Below are 16,744 nucleotides of genomic sequence, written 5' to 3'. Positions count from 1 at the left end.
GCTTGAAGTGGTGAAACCCATGTTTAGTCTCTAGAGTAAAGTTTCCGGCAACCCCATCCCCCCATACTTCTCCTTCAACCCATGCACGGTACTAAGTACTATAGGTTTTGATATGTTTCGTGTTTGGAGTTTTCATAAAAAAATAAAAATAAATATGCACTTACTGCTTTCTTTACAGATCATTGCGTAGTATAGCAAAATGTTACAATGAACACTTTTAAAAGAAATAGAAGTTAAATTAATTGAAAGAGTAAATTACTTTTTTAAGGCAGAGTTTACACCATTATGCAAGATATGAAAGATGACTGCAAAAAAAAGATCAATTTATGCCAAATAATGATTAAACAAAAATTTTCAAGCTTAAAAATAGTTTTTTTACTTATAAACCAGAATATATGGTATATCTTTATTGTGTATAGATTTTTTTAAGATAAAAATGCATCTTGAATTCTAATTAATATTCTTAATTGTTTTGTAGGTATGCGTGCATCCCATATGGCTAATGTTTATGACTTTTATAAGCCAGACTTAATGTCAGAATATCCACGAGTTGATGGAAAGTTGTCAGTGGAGTGTTATGCCAAGGCGTTGGATAAGTGCTATGAAGGATTCTGCAGAAAGTCAGAAATAATTCTAACTAGAGGTGAGAGGAATTTCTGTTTATTTATTTACTTGTTTCAGTGCGTTTCAGTCTTCTTTCAGTTGTAGAATCCTTTTGTAAACCCAGATTTTCTGCAGAACTCCAATATCTTTAAAAATTATAATATAGATGTGTACAGATTAAATTAAAAAATCAGTAATAATGGGACATTTATAGAATTCCAGGATTCCATAGAACACAGGTCAAAAACTGCAAATTTACATTAAAGATCTTAGGGAGCATCTCATAAGTTATAAGTGAGTCATCGTCTGACCTATAATGGCTTTAAATTTTCCATAGGGAGAATTTATACCTAATAGGCAAAGGCAAAATACTTTTATAATGATATAAGTGATTTCCATATTTCATATCACTTGAACTGCATCACCATTACTTGTGTTATGCAAATAAAATAGAAATTGTTTCATGTTTATATTGCAAGGTGGGAAATATTAATTTTCAGTCATTCATTGGGATGTGCATTTTTATCACTAAAAATTTTTCCTGTAGTTCCATGTGTTAACAGAAAAACATGATATAGGGTTATCTTTTAATGTATGATATATATTAATGGTTTAAAGTTAATTATGTCATGTTCCAGAAACTGCAAGTCACCTCCAGAAATGATATATAAGTAATCTTGCCATTATTTTGGTTAATGGAATGAAAGATGTCTGATATTGGTTTCACTCTCAGACTTCATTTTCTGTCATGCAGACTTCCAGTTTCTGCTGCAAGCTTTTTTTTACAGATATTTGATCGAGCGTTATTTTTCCAAGTTATTTCTGTTTCTACTACTTTCTTTTGAACCAGTTAGAAACTAATTTTTATTGTCCATTCATTCTTTCTACTCAGGACTGATTAGTATATTGAAGTCTGGATATGTAATTATCAAACAGGCAGAAAATTGCATAGGGGTGCCACAAAATAAAGTAAATTACTTAGGGGTGCCGTTATTAAAAAAATGTCAAAAACCACTGCCTTATACAGAGGGATAATCACCTTTTCCCTGCTAGAAAAATTCCTGTATATCATTGACAAAACCCCATGAACTGCTCTATTGGTTTACAGAGGAGTTTCACAAAATATTGTTTCTTGTGTTTGTGGGACAACCTTGCAACAGAAGAACATTATGTTGTGCAACATTGGGACAAGCGGGATGAGTTCATACCAGGACCATGTAATGTGAAATATATTCCCTTAGTGTAATCAAACAAGGTTATCCTGCACATCAGACTTGGATTGATGAAAAATTTTGTGAAGTGATTAGATGAAGAAATCTAGTCGCATCACGAAATTGCATACACTTCACGATTTGCATACTTGAAGTGTGTTTCCTAATTTAACATATACCAAACTGAAGGAATAAATTTTTGTAGGACCCCAAATTAGGAATCTCCTGAAAGATGATGTGTTTGAAGCCCAGTTAAAGGAGGTTGAATTGGCAGCTTGGCAATCATTCAGCACATGGTTTTTTGGGTAATAGGAAAGAAGAAAACTATGAAATGTTGGTGTCTAATTTACTTGAGTGCTACACAAAAACCTGGGCTGTCAAATGTCATCGAAATTCATTTTCTTCATTCCCATCTCGAATTTTTCTCCGAAAAGCTGGGAGATGTGAGTGATGAACAAGAGGAGTGCTTTCATCAAGGTATTTCCATGATGGAAAAGTAGTACCAAGGTCTCTGGGATCCTGTAATGATTGGAGACTACTGCTGATTCCTTGTGAGGGAGAGTAAGCAGGAATACAAGAGAAAATCCCTTAGTAGCAAACATGTATAAGGACAATTACAAGTATGCTGATTATATATTATTGAAATATAACTATTTCACTATGATTTATGATATTTTTTCCAAAGTTAAATGAGTTATAGAGAACGTATAATAATTTTTTACACTTGTATTACAAACTTGAATTATATGCATATATCCCTTTATTTTAACATTAAATGTTGGTACATTTGATGCAGATGTGATAAATACTTTTTATGGTGATTTTCAGAATCAGCACATTTATTTCCTTCAGAATCATATTTTCATTAGCAGTAGTAAAGGCACGTGATGCAAGAAAGCAAAGCTTATATAGCATCATCAAAAAAAAAACCCTTCTCATTTCACCCAACCACTCACTCCAAATGTTTGCCTAGTTCTGCCTTGAATCTATTTAAGCTATCAACTTCTACAACAACAGATGGAAGTTTGTTCCAGCAATCAACCACCTGCTGGATAAAGGTAAACTTCAGCACATCTATCCTACAACTGTCTTTCCTCAATTTGAATTTATGCTCTCTCAGGGAATTATTCTGAACAAGAGGAAGAATCCCATCAGCATTGAGCATGCTCAAACCATTCAAGGCTTTATACACCTCAATCATATCACCTCGCAGGTGCCTAGTCTCCAGACACTGTAATTTGCAAAACTCAAGCCTTTCTTCATAAGAGCAACCCTTTGTTCCATTCACTAATGGCGCCTCCGTAGCCAGGTGGGAAGGAGCAGCAGTGCGTAGCCAACGCTTCTTGATTAGACCGGGGTTCGAGCCCGTCACCACCAAATACGGAGGACGCGGAAAGGTCAGGAAATGACCACCGTATATCCCGGAGCAATATAGCCTTAGTTGCTAATGCTCCTAAAAACCAAATAACAAACATAACAAACCATTCACTAATCTTGTTGCCCTTCTCTGTACTCGTTCCAGCTCTACATCCTTCTTAAAATGAGGCCTCCAGAGCAGAGGTATGACAAAAAAAAAATTTTGTTGGCTAGTGTTATTAAATATTTATATTGTGTAGAAGTTTAACTTATTTATTTTAATGTTTTATACCCAATAAAATATACTTGCTAACAATTTACTTGTTAATTAGTGTAAATCATATTTCATATTAATTGATAATGGAATTTATACTTGAAATTGTGTACCAAAAAGGGTTTTAAGCAAAATAGTTTCTCTTTCTTTGTGATTTATAGGTGAAGTAGTTCATCTGTCTCTGAGCTATTTTTATATATTAGCAACTTTAAAATATTAATTTATAAATATACTTTTTTCTGTTCCATATAGAAAATCAGAGGTTTACATTGGATGACTTGGATGCTGTTATCTTCCATGCACCTTATTGTAAGTTAGTCCAAAAATCCCTGGGAAGATTGGTACTTAATGATTTTCTTAGGGATTCCTATCCTGATAGAAGCAGGTATCAAGGTTTAGATGCCTACAGGTTAGTATCAATGTTTTATTTTAATTTATTTATATAATATATGAAGTGCAGCTCTTCCTTTCTGTTAATTTTACAGTAGTTTACCAAGAAATTTTGATATATAGAGAATTGTTTAGAATGTAGAATTTCACTGAACTGTTTATTCTGTACATGAGCAAACTTTGTGTGAAATCATTTAGGATTCATCTGATCAGTTCTGTTTCGAGATACTGTGTGTATTTAACTGAGAAATTTTCAATAGTTGATAGGTCTCTCAGTGGTGCACTCATTTTAATTTGAAAACAGTAAAAAAATAAATAAAATAAAAGTACTCATTTGAACATTAATAATAATTATTTAATAAAATCATCAAAAATAACTCACCTCTTTATTCAGCATATTTAAATTTTCACATGGTAAATCTTTAAATTAAAAGAAAGAAGACTAATAAGATAAAAACCATTAAAATGCTACTTCCCAAAGTGCATTTCCTTGAGTGTGTTGAAACTTGTTAGCTGGTAATAAAACATGAAACTGAATATGGTAACTCTTAAATAAACGTAATGGCAAGAAGAGGACAAATTTTTTCAGAAACTCGTTGTGAATTAGCATATTCAAGAGCAATGAATGGAAAGCTTATTTTCTGATTGGCTAGTAGAAAATTTAACTTTCTCAAGATGCCAGACGCTTGAAAAATCTACCAGGGGTGGGGGGGGGGTAGATCTATCATTTAGAGTGTATGACTGTTCTATTTATATTTCATTGTAGAAAGTGCCTCCATGTTGTAAAGTTTTTCTGCATTATCTAATTGTGGTTTGTTTGCAGTCATGCGTGTGTTGTAAGTTCTACGATTCATTTCTGGTGCATGTGCTGCCTTCATGAAAATAAATGCATGTGTATTATATGTTGGAATAATCACACTTGATGGAAGTTGGCCATCATTTTTGGCTGAACAGCCTTGTTGAATATGGTATTTAAATTACTAATTTTTAAGAGTTTGTTTATGCTAACAAACATGGAACCAATAGTTCAGTATGAAGAAAAGACTATTTTTTTTTTAAATATCTGTTAACAAAAAAAACTGATATGGCAAGGATGCAATTTTACTAAAGTTTTTTTTTTAGCAAATTATTCTTGTTGAATGGAGAAAATGAGTGCGACATGTGTTATTATTTCTTTTATCACGGAGGAAGGAAGGTAACCACTCATGGAAAGAGAAACAAAAGTAACAAAGTTCTTGTTCCAAATCAGAAGTAGAAGTGCCATATCTTTTGCCATTAAGGACCTGCGTGTGGAGCAGAGAATTCAGAAGCAAGCTCAGTTGATATTTCTGCACACTGCTGTTGTTTGAAGTATATGGTAGGCCCATGACAAATTTTTTTGAACTTTATCCTCAAAAGTTTAATCCAAACCAAGCATTCTTGGAGGCACTGCAGACATGTCTCAATTCTGTGTATGTCCATGAACACCTACAGATGATATGACATTAGCGATTTTAACTGAATATCTGAGTAGTCCATATTGACCTTTCAAATAATTGCTCGGGAAGCATGTTTTCATCTCTGTGCAAACCAGTTTACAAAAGGAATAAATTTCATTCTAAGGTTTTCGTTTTAAAAGTAAACCAAAAAGCAATCAAAGGAAAATATAATTTATTATCAGAATAATTGTGGTATCCATGAACAATTGTGGTATAAAAGTGGTATCCATGTCAGAACATGGATACCACTTTTCTTGGATACCACTTTACAGGCATGGCTTCTTTTGCTTGAATCCGTCTTGAATTAGTGGCGTAACCTAACCTTTTTTTTTTTTTTTTTTTCAGTAACCAAAAATGAAAGTTTATTAAAAAAACCCACACTTCTTTTGCTCGAATCCATCCCAAGTTAGCCTTCTTCTTCCTCCTCTCTTTCTTGTCGAAGTATGGGGTTGTACCCATGTTCTAGAGGGGGTGGCGGCTCGCCTGGTGAGATCGGCAAAAGGGCGTCCTTATGAAGAAAGACTTCGAATATGTGGGTTGCAGAGTTTGGAGACTGGACACCTTGGAGGAGATTTGATTGAGGTGTTTAAGGCTCTGAGAGGCATCGGTGGAATGAGTGAGGACAAAATTTTCAAGATTATAAATGATGCTAGAACTGGGGGACATGGGTTCAAGTTGCGGGGGGAAATGTTTGGATTGGACTGCGGGAGGTTTTATTTTGGCCAGCGAGTTATGGATTACTGGAATGGGTTGCCTTCATGGGTGGTGGAGGCTGACAGTTTGGGGAAATTCGGGGGTCATCTGGATAGTGCTTTCGGGTAGGGGAAGCGCATGGGATTATGGGTTTAATTTCCTTTTTATTTATATTTTATTTTATTTATTTATTTATTTATTTATTTTTTTTTTATTTATTAATTATTATTATTTAGTTATTAATTTTATTTATTTATTTTTTGTTTTTATCATTGTTTTGTTCGGATTTTTTTTTTTTTTTTTTTTTGGCTGGTGCAGCATAAGCCATAGGCTTTCTTGCACCATGCGGCCGTTACTAATAATAATACTCGTTTAGTTTGTTAGCCACCTGGGCAGGATCCTCAAATGTTGAACCATCAATATCCTGTGGACCAATCTGATTCATCCCTTTCCTTCTAGAGTTTACATAGGTAAAGAACTCTTTTCTGTTTTTCTTTGCATCCTTTACCAAGGATTTCTCATAATCTGCCTTTGCCTGCCTAATCTCCTTTGTGACTTGGTTACAGACCAGCTTATATCTATCATAGGCTTCCATGTCACCCATTAATTTATATGTATCCCATGCATTTTTCTTCTCTGCCATATGTCTCATTAGTTCATCTGACAACCATTTAGGCTTAAACCTTGAACAATGTTTCTTAGTTGGTATATAAAGCCTAGTAGCTTCCAAGATAAGTTCTTTGAATGCTTCCCATTTTGAATTGGCTGTTGGTAACATCATCAGTTGGTCCCACCGTATAGAATTTAAATACTGTCTCAGACCATCTTAGTCGCCTGTACAAAAGCAAAAACCCTTCCCTTTACCCCTGATGGTAGTTACCTCTTTGAGTAAATCCCACTTCAGCACACTGTGATCACTGCCACCTAGTGGTTCCTTTATCTGTAGATTCTTAATGCATGAAGAATCACTACTGATAATCAGCTCAAGAGTATTACTCCCTCTAGTTGCCTTCCGAACCTGCTGATGTAGAAAACAATCATCCAATAAATCCACCAAAGCCTTGCTAGTGTGTGAGTGACCAACCCACAAATTCCAGTCAATATCTGGGAAATTGAAATCCCCTGTTATGACTCTCTGATTTACTGGCCCACTCTATTTCTCTGTACAGGGAAATAGAATGGGCCAGTTTTTTTTTCTTATTATACTCATCAGAGTCATTAGGCCTATAGCACATTCCTACTCTCAATTTTGATCTCCCAATGCTTATGTCACACATTGGCACCTCCGTAGCCAGGTGGGCAGGAGCAGCAGTGCATTGCACATGCTTCTTGATTAGACCAGGGTTCGAGCCTGTGACCACCAAATACGGAGGATGCGGAAAGGTCAGGGAATGACCACCGCATATCCCTGGAACAATATGGCCTTAGTTGCTTATGCTCCTAAAAACCAATTAACAACAACAGTAGAAGCAGGTTCATTAAAAATTTAATGGATGCACCTTTTTCAAACTTTTGAATAATTTCAAGTTTTTGTTCAATTTAAAGTATATAACTCTTGTGTTTACCCATCATTTTTGAGATTTCTAAACAAAAATATTTACAATAAAAATTTCAACACTCCTGATTGTTGTAAATAAAGAAACATTCTTTTTTTTTTTTTTTTTTTTGTTCAAGAAATGGGTGGTGGAACCAGTGATAAATAAAATAAACTTGTTAGGGACTAAAGTATCTGGTGATCCGACAAGTGGTAGATCCCTAATTCAGGCTCCAAAAAAAAGAATAGGGGAATGCATATTGCTCTGGTTGAAGAAGGTTCAGTTTTATTGAGAGATTCCTTTGTCAGGGAAACAGATAGCATTTTTTGTAATAAGGATAGGTCAACTAGGATCAGGGTGTGTCTGCCAGGAGCAACAGTTGATGATGTAACTAATAGATTGTTGGCTATTAAGAGGGAATAAACAGTGCATTATCTGTGTGACAAATGGTAAGTGCACCAAATCAAACAATTTTTTTTGATCAAAATAGGAACATGCTGAAAACTTCTGTAGGTTAGGTCAGAAAAATGTGCTGATAATTCTGCTCAGACATGATAGGAAGGATTGAATGATGAAAGCTTCATGTATTAACTCAACACTTGAGGGAATCTGCAAAGGTTTTGGGGGAGAAAAATTCCCAAAATGAAATGGGTCAAACTATTGCACACATCTCAAATGTTTTTGTTTGTTGTCTCAACAGCTGATATTGGCAAGATGTGCTGAGGGTAGAGGTTGCTCCAAATGAATGGGAAGCTAATACTAGGGAAACAAACTTAAATAACTCTGAGGGGCATGTCAATGTAGTAAACTATAGACAAACACTGAGTCTTAACCATGTCTACAGTGTTTTCAGGAGTGTCTTCAATAAAATGAGTGAATTGAAACTACTTGTTAGGACAACTAACACTGATGTAACAGACTAGCAGGAACATGCTCTTGCCGAGAAATAGGGGATGAGTTTCACTATGGTACATGCAATGTATTTAGCAGGGATAAGGAAGACAGATTGGGTGGTGGAGTCACGCTTGAGTGTGATGAAAGCTTTTGCAGAATCTTTTAATAATTTAATAAAATCTTTTAAAAATTTCGTTCCTTAATTGCATGTGGGGGAAAAGCTTGAGGGCTAAAAAAACAAGTGTAGTAATATTGTCATAAATCACTGCTTCATAAACATGTCTAAAAAAAAACCTTAAAAATCAATATCTTACAAAATATTGACAAAATATGAAAAATACTCAAAAAAGGAGCCCCACTTATGATGCTTTTCCACCTACTACACTCTTTAGAGATGGGTACCTAGAAAGGCACTATAATAGTTGGAGTTTACTGTATAAGACCTTTTTACATAAATTATATTCTTAATTCATTTAATAAGTGTGTTATTATCTCTTACATATTTCTTTACAATCTTAATAGGAATCTTACATTAGAAAGCACGTATCATAATAAAGATATTGAAAAAATATTTGTGGAAGTCAGTAAAAAGATGTTTGAAGAAAAAACCAAGCCCAGTCTTTTGATTGCTAACCAAGTTGGAAATATGTACACTCCATCCTTATATGGTTGTCTTTCATCTTACATTGCAAGGTATGAACATGTTTTTAATCCAGTGTCCTCATTAAATAATTTTTGAAAGCATTCACTAATGTATAATTTGTAGCAAATTAAACAATATTTTTCCTATAAAAAGTATTTTATAGGTAAAATTGTATTTTCTGTTTGTATTTTGTGATTCCAATAAATTTTAGCCAGTTTTCATATATTATTTTCTCAGTGTATAGGAAAAGGAGAAAAATATAATTACGAAATATTATATTTTTTTGTTGCAGTAAAACTGTCCAGGAGTTATCAGGTATTCGGGTTGCTATGTTTTCTTATGGCTCTGGTATGGCTGCAACACTATATTCCTTACACTTCAATAATGATATCTCACCTGGCTCTGTTTTAGAAAAGCTACACAGCAGTTTAAAGGATATAAAATCCAGACTAGAATCAAGAAGAAAAGTCAGTCCCACTGATTTTACCTCTATGTTGCACCTAAGGGAAGAGACACATCATAAAGGTATAATTTATAGAAAACTGTTGAGCTAAATTTTTGTTTTAAAACAAAATTTTTGTTTTAAAACAAAATTTAGCTCAACAGTTTTCTATAAATTATACCTTTATGATGTGTCTCTTCCCTTAGGTGCAACATAGAGGTAAAATCAGTGGGACTGACTTTTCTTCTTGATTCTAGTCTGGATTTTATATCCTTTAAACTGCTGTGTAGCTTTTCTAAAACAGAGCCAGGTGAGATATCATTATTGAAGTGTAAGGAATATAGTGTTGCAGCCATACCAGAGCCATAAGAAAACATAGCAACCCGAATACCTGATAACTCCTGGACAGTTTTACTGCAACAAAAAAATATAATTATATTTTTCTCTTTTTCCTATACACTGAGAAAATAATATATGAAAACTGGCTAAAATTTATTGGAATCACAAAATACAAACAGAAAATACAATTTTACCTATAAAATACTTTTTATAGGTAAAATTGTATTTTCTGTTTGTATTTTGTGATTCTATATGTATTTTATGAAACTATAAAATACTTTTTATAGGTAAAATTGTATTTTCTGTTTGTATTTTGTGATTCCAATAAATTTTAGCCAGTTTTCATATATTATTTTCTCAGTGTATAGGAAAAGGAGAAAAATATAATTACGAAATATTATATTTTTTTGTTGCAGTAAAACTGTCCAGGAGTTATCAGGTATTCGGGTTGCTATGTTTTCTTATGGCTCTGGTATGGCTGCAACACTATATTCCTTACACTTCAATAATGATATCTCACCTGGCTCTGTTTTAGAAAAGCTACACAGCAGTTTAAAGGATATAAAATCCAGACTAGAATCAAGAAGAAAAGTCAGTCCCACTGATTTTACCTCTATGTTGCACCTAAGGGAAGAGACACATCATAAAGGTATAATTTATAGAAAACTGTTGAGCTAAATTTTGTTTTAAAACAAAATTTAGCTCACCTATAATATTAATTAAAACAGGCATAATGAATTATTGCTTAAATTTTGGAATATCTGTAATATATCCTGTGATGAAATGCTGAATGACTGAATTGTTTAAATGTCAATTAACTAATTTCCCGTAGGTATTTATATCAACTATGTATATTTATAATAAAATTATAAGACAGACTGTATATGCTTGAAATAATCATAGTGGCATCATTCTTAACCAACCACTGCTTTACAACTGACTCTGGTTTAATTGACCTAATTAACTGTATGTATTTCAGTTTTACATTTCATAATTAGAGGTTGGTCTATACCAGTGTATCTCAATTTAATCAGTTCTTTCATATTGCTAAGCGCTCTGTTTCTTTCTCTCTCTCTCTCTCTCTCTCTCTCTCATGCTCATTTCTTGTCAGTAAATCTACACTGAATAACTAACAGATGCATGTTGTGCATTCTGTGGACAAGAAATTAGCATTAGTAGAGACATATGATGCAAGAAGCAAGCTTATACAGCATCATCAAAAAAAAATAATATATATATCCCATTTCACCCATCCATTCACTTCAAAACTTTGTATAGTTCTTCCTTGAATTTATTTAAGCTATCACCGTCCACAACAGCAGGTGGAAGTTTGTTCCAGCAATCAACTACCTGCTGGCTAAAGGCAAATTTCCGGACATCTATTCTACAACTGTCTTTTCTCAATTTGAATTTATGCCCCCTCACATTCATAATCTGAGCAAGAGGAAGAATCCCATTAGCATTGAGCCTGCTCAAACTATTCAAGGCCTTATACACCTCAATCAGATCACTTCACAGGTGCCTAGTCTCCAGATGCTGCAAATTGCAGAACTTTTAAGAGGGCCCCTTCGCTCTCCTCACCAGTCTTGTTGCCCTTCTCTGTACTCGTTCTAGCAACTCTACACCCTTCCTAAAATGAGGCCTCTAGACCTATACACAGTACTCAAGGTGTGGCCTGACCATTGCCTTATACAAAAGAATAATCACCTCCTTTTTCCTACTAGCAAAATTCCTGTATATCATTGATATAATACCCCATGACTTGCTCTGCAGCCTGCACTGCTCAGAAGACTTCATATCTGACTGCACAATTGCCCCCAAGTATTTTTGATGTCCTATAAAGATTGAATAAGCTTAGTGAGCTTTAAAAAAAATAGTTTTAGGAGATAACACTCTATTCATACTACACCTTAAAGTCTCAACTCCCAGGATGTTACTGACCTTGTGGATTTTGTTTACATGGTAGCAGAGTGAGGGGAGACTACCTATCAGTGGTGAAATCCTTAAGGAAAAAGTTATCATTACAATAATGAATCAACAGAGAAGAAAGCTATACTGCAAAGTTTTGAAGAAAGGTTATGGAGTACACCAGTTATGCATCAGTGGCAAAAAAAAAAAAGTTATCAACCAGTGCAATAACATTGCCACTGCCATTGTCACTCAGTAGCACTTTCTGTCTGTTCTAGAGTCCATGAACACCAGGAACAAAGCCACTTCAAATGCCATTTCTCATTAGTGACTGTGATATGTTTATGTGCAGCTTCCTGTGAATGGTTAATGCATACTGATGACCTCATCTTGTTCCCGTGGCCTCTTGGACTTGCCCCATGAAATTTTACCTAGATACATGCAATTAGGCATGAACTATCCCCTTTATTTGTTCATTGAAAACATTCCATGGATTTTACGAGGTTCGATGAGTTGCATTTGCATGCACAGAAAGGTTAATGATATAGTACCCAGCTGTTATCCTACATTGAAAATCTGTCATTTCTAACTAGTGATAGGCATAACTGAGTGATTAATAATCAATTATTTCAATAATCAAAATAATAGATTATCAAAATCATTTTATAAAATTAAAAACAACAAAAGTAAAAAAAAGTGATAGTGGAGGAATTCAAACAGATGTTATCAAAACTAAAGCTTAAGTCCTTCCTGCATTGTCTTATGTCTTTCTCTTTCACTCCCCCCAGTGATTTTTCAGTTATCGAAAGACCTCTTGATGATGCCCATCACTAGTTCCAACCATTAGCATTAGTAGAGGCATTTGATGCAAGAAAGCAAGCTTATGCAGCATCAGCCAAAAAAAAAAAAAAAAAAAAAAAAACCCACTTCCACTTCACACCTCTGTTCGTTCAAAATACCTGTCCAGCTGAGCCTTAAACTTATTTAGGCTATCAACCTCCACTACAAGGGATGGAAGTCTGTTCCACCAACCAACCACCCGCTGGCTAAAGGGAAATTTCCGCACGTCTATCCTACATCTGTCCTTCCTCAATTTGAATTTATGCCCTCTCAGGTGATTATTCTGAGCTAGAGGAAGAATCCCATCAGCATTGAGCATGCTCAAACCATTCAAGGCTTTATACACCTCTATCAGATCACCTCGCTGGTGCCTAGTCTCCAGACACTGTAATTTGCAAAACTTAAGCCTTTCTTCGTAAGAGCACCCCTTTGTTCCATTCACTAATCTTGTTGCCCTTCTCTGTACTCGTTCCAGCAGCTCTACATCCTTCTTGAAATGAGGCCTCCAGACCTGTATACAGTACTCTAGGTGTGGCCTGACCATTGCCTTATACAAGGGAATAATCACCTCCTTATCCCTGCTGGAAAAATTCCTGTATATCATTGACAATACTCCATGAGCTACTCTTGCAGCCCGTCTGCACTGCTCAGAGAACTTCATATCTGCCTGCACAACCACCCCCAAGTCCCTTTCATTCTCTACCACTGTCAGTGTAGTACCACAGAGTTGATACGTTGCTCTGGGGTTGCTGTTTCCCATGTGTAGTACTTTACATTTGTCAATGTTAAACTTCATTTGCCACCTCTCAGCCCATCTGCTCAACCTTTCCAGATCCTGTTGCAGCAGCATAGTGTCAGTAGTGTCCTTGACACCCCTGCCAACCTTTGTATCGTCTGCAAACTTGGACATTAAGCTTGATATACCATCATCAATATCATTTATAAATACAGAAAACAATAATGGACCCAACACTGAGCCCTGAGGGACTCCACTAATAACATTAGTCCACGATGAGCAGTGTCCATTGATTACCACTCTCTGTCTTCTCCCCCTCAACCACCCCTTTATCCATAGCAGCAATTTGCCTCCAATGCCACACTGCTCCAATTTGTGTAGCAGTCTTCCATGTGCAACAGTATCAAAAGCCTTTCTAAGATCCAAGTATATAATATCAAAGCTATTCCCTGCATCCAGTTCTTTTGTGACTGCATCATAATATCCAATCAAATTGGTCAGGCAAGACTTCCCCTTAACAAAACCATGCTGTGTCCGAGCTATAACTGAAGTCTTGTCTAAATGATCCTGCAGTGCTTCTTTAACCAGTGCCTCCATTAACTTTCCTGGAACAGAAGTTAAGCTCACAGGTCTATAATTACTTGTGTCAGCCTTTGATCCTCCTTTGTGAATTGGGGTCACATTTTCACATTTCCAGTCTATGGGTACCTCCCCTGAGTCCAAGGAAGCTCTCATAATTATGGCTAAGGGTTTGCTTACTTCCTTTGCTGCCTCCTTTAATATAATTGGATAGATCCCATCCACCCCGGGTGCCTTTCTTGTGTTTATCTTCAACAGTTTCTCCTCCACTTTACTCCCAGTTATTTCAAGATTCTGTAGCTTACTGCTAGAATTGAATACACCTCTGGCATTCCCATCGCTGAATAACTCCTCATGTGTGAATGTCGATGCAAAATATTCATTTAGTTTGTTAGCTACCTGAGCAGGGTCATCAACAGTTGACCCATCAATATCAAGTGGACCAATCTGATTCGTCCCCTTCCTTCTAGAGTTTACATAAGTAAAGAACTCTTTGCTGTTTTTCTTTGCATCCCTTGCCAAGGATTTCTCGTAATCTGCCTTCGCCTGCCTAACCTCCTTTGTAACTTGGTTGCATATCAACTTGTATCTATCATAGGCTTCTGTGTCATGTGTTAATTTGTAAGTATCCCATGCATTTTTCTTCTCTGCCATATGCCTCATTAGTTCATCTGACATCCATTTTGGCCTAAACCTTGAACAATATTTCTTAGTTGGTATGTAAAGCCTAGTAGCTTCCAAGATTAATTCTTTGAATGCTTCCCATTTTGAATTTGCTGTTGGTAACATCATCAGTTGGTCCCACTGTATAGAATTTAAATACTGTCTCAGTCCATCGTAGTCGCCTTTACGGAAGCAATAACCCTTCCCTTTACCCCTAATGGTAGTTACCTCTTTGAGTAAATCCCACTTCAGCACACTGTGATCACTGCCACCTAGTGGTTCATTTATCTGCAGATTCTTAATGCATGAAGAATCACTGCTGATAATCAAATCAAGAGTATTACTGCCTCTAGTTGCCTCCCGAACATGCTGATGTAGAAAACAATCATCCAATAAATCCACAAAAGCCCTGCTAGTGTGTGAGTGACCAGCCCCCAAATTCCAGTCAATATCTGGGAAATTAAAATCTCCCATTATAAGACACTCTGAATTACTGGCCCACTCTATTTCCCTGTACAGTTCCTTATTATACTCATCAGAGTTATTAGGCCTATAGCACACTCCTACTCTCAATTTTGATCTCCCAATGCTTATGTCACACCAAACTGACTCAACACTGCACTGTCCAGCGATGTCGACTGGCTTCACTTTCTTGGTGTTTATGTGTTTCTTAACTAATAGCATAACCCCTCCCCCTTCTTATCCTGTCTATCCTTTCTGTAGACGTTGTACTCCCCAAATTCCAGTTCTGCATCCCTTATATCTGTGTGACACCACGTCTCTGATATCCCAACAATATCTGCCTTTGATGTTTTGAGCAATACCTCAAATTCATCAAATTTATTTACTAAACTCCTAGCATTGGTGTACACGCAAGTATACCTGCACCTGTTTCTATTCTTAGCTACCCTAACACAACCCATGTGTTTACTTGTACCGCAATGGCTCCCAGCAGTCTCTGAAATATCATGCATCTTGTTTTTCAGGCTTCTGCTCATTCTAATAGAAGCAGTGCAAGAATCTCTTTCACCTCTGCCAGTGGCTACTGTCAATCTATTGGTCTTTGTCTCCCCCCAAGCTAGCAGATTTCCGACCCACCTAACACTGCCTCGATAGCATCAGCAAATATTCTTGCACCCTTTCTATTTAAGTGTATCCCATCCCTGTAGAAGCAATCTCTCCTGTTAACAAGTACAGTCCCGGCTGAAAAAAATTCTACCCCTTGAGCCTTGCACAATCTTTCCAGGGCCGAATTGATCGACAAGGCTCTCAACATATACTCCCTCCTATCGTGTCTGGGCAGAATTGCAGACACTTTCAAATTCAACCCTAATTCTCGGCTTTTGTTCAACAGTGACCTGTACTTGTTAAGTAATTCTGCCGGTCTCCTACTCTTAATATCATTAGTGCCAACGTGTACAACTATATCACCTTTTGTGCCCTTAAAAGATGATATTCGCTCTACAACGTCATCAACCTTTGCCCCTGGCAAACATACCCTGGTCCTGTTCCACCTATCCTTTTTACAAAGCATGTTCCCCGTTTCCCTGACAATAGAGTCACCAACAACTACTAGTTCCTTCGGGACCAGCGCATTCTGCCTTGGGGGTTGCCTCTGTGTCACGCGATGCCCAAGTGCAAGCTCTGGCGTTGATGTGGGCAGCTGAGAGCTTGATGGGCCCCTCATTTTAGTTTCTTCGAGGGCATCCACCCTGTCCTTCAAGCTCTCATATAGGCCCACAAGAACGCTGAGTTGTTGCCTGATATCGATACACTCCTTGCATCGCGCACACACAAAGACATCCCCCATGGCAGTATCATGTCCCGTACCCGATTGCTCTGCAAACCTCAAGCAAACAGTGCATTTTATAAGGCTGTGAGTCAGAGGACAACTGCCCCCCTCAGTTCTACTCTGAGCCACAGCACTTCCATTAGCTTGAGCCTTTTGCTTTGCTGCTCTTGTCTGAGTCATGATTCTATTAATTAATTAGTTAATTATAATTAATTATGTTATGTTATTAATTATGTTAAATATAATTAATTATATTACGTTTGTATTCTAAGTCGTTATATGTATTTATTTAAAAGTACAATTTAACTGCTAACGAAGTTCAACTAACGCTATCTAGTACGGTATATAACTATCGTATCACAAAGGCG

General features: G+C 36.2%; 1 protein-coding gene across 1 annotated transcript in view; it reads left to right on the top strand.

Annotated features, from left to right (window-relative positions):
- The window catches only part of Hmgs (hydroxymethylglutaryl-CoA synthase), a 74,914-nt gene that overhangs the window by 32,775 nt on the left and 25,395 nt on the right, over nucleotides 1-16,744 (top strand). Inside the window, exons 4-8 of the mRNA XM_090389195.1 lie at nucleotides 479-643; nucleotides 2,832-2,837; nucleotides 3,697-3,853; nucleotides 8,957-9,127; nucleotides 9,370-9,602. Of these exons, the coding sequence (XP_090245321.1) occupies nucleotides 479-643; nucleotides 2,832-2,837; nucleotides 3,697-3,853; nucleotides 8,957-9,127; nucleotides 9,370-9,602 (732 nt within the window). The remainder of the gene's footprint in view (nucleotides 1-478; nucleotides 644-2,831; nucleotides 2,838-3,696; nucleotides 3,854-8,956; nucleotides 9,128-9,369; nucleotides 9,603-16,744) is intronic.

The sequence above is a fragment of the Mastigoproctus giganteus genome, chromosome 14 (assembly GCF_048544385.1).
Source record: "Mastigoproctus giganteus isolate SK-2022 chromosome 14, ASM4854438v1, whole genome shotgun sequence".
Taxonomy (NCBI): Eukaryota; Metazoa; Arthropoda; class Arachnida; order Uropygi; family Thelyphonidae; genus Mastigoproctus; species Mastigoproctus giganteus.
The sequence above is the reverse complement of the archived record's forward strand: the minus strand, read 5'-3'. Positions and strand labels throughout refer to the sequence as shown.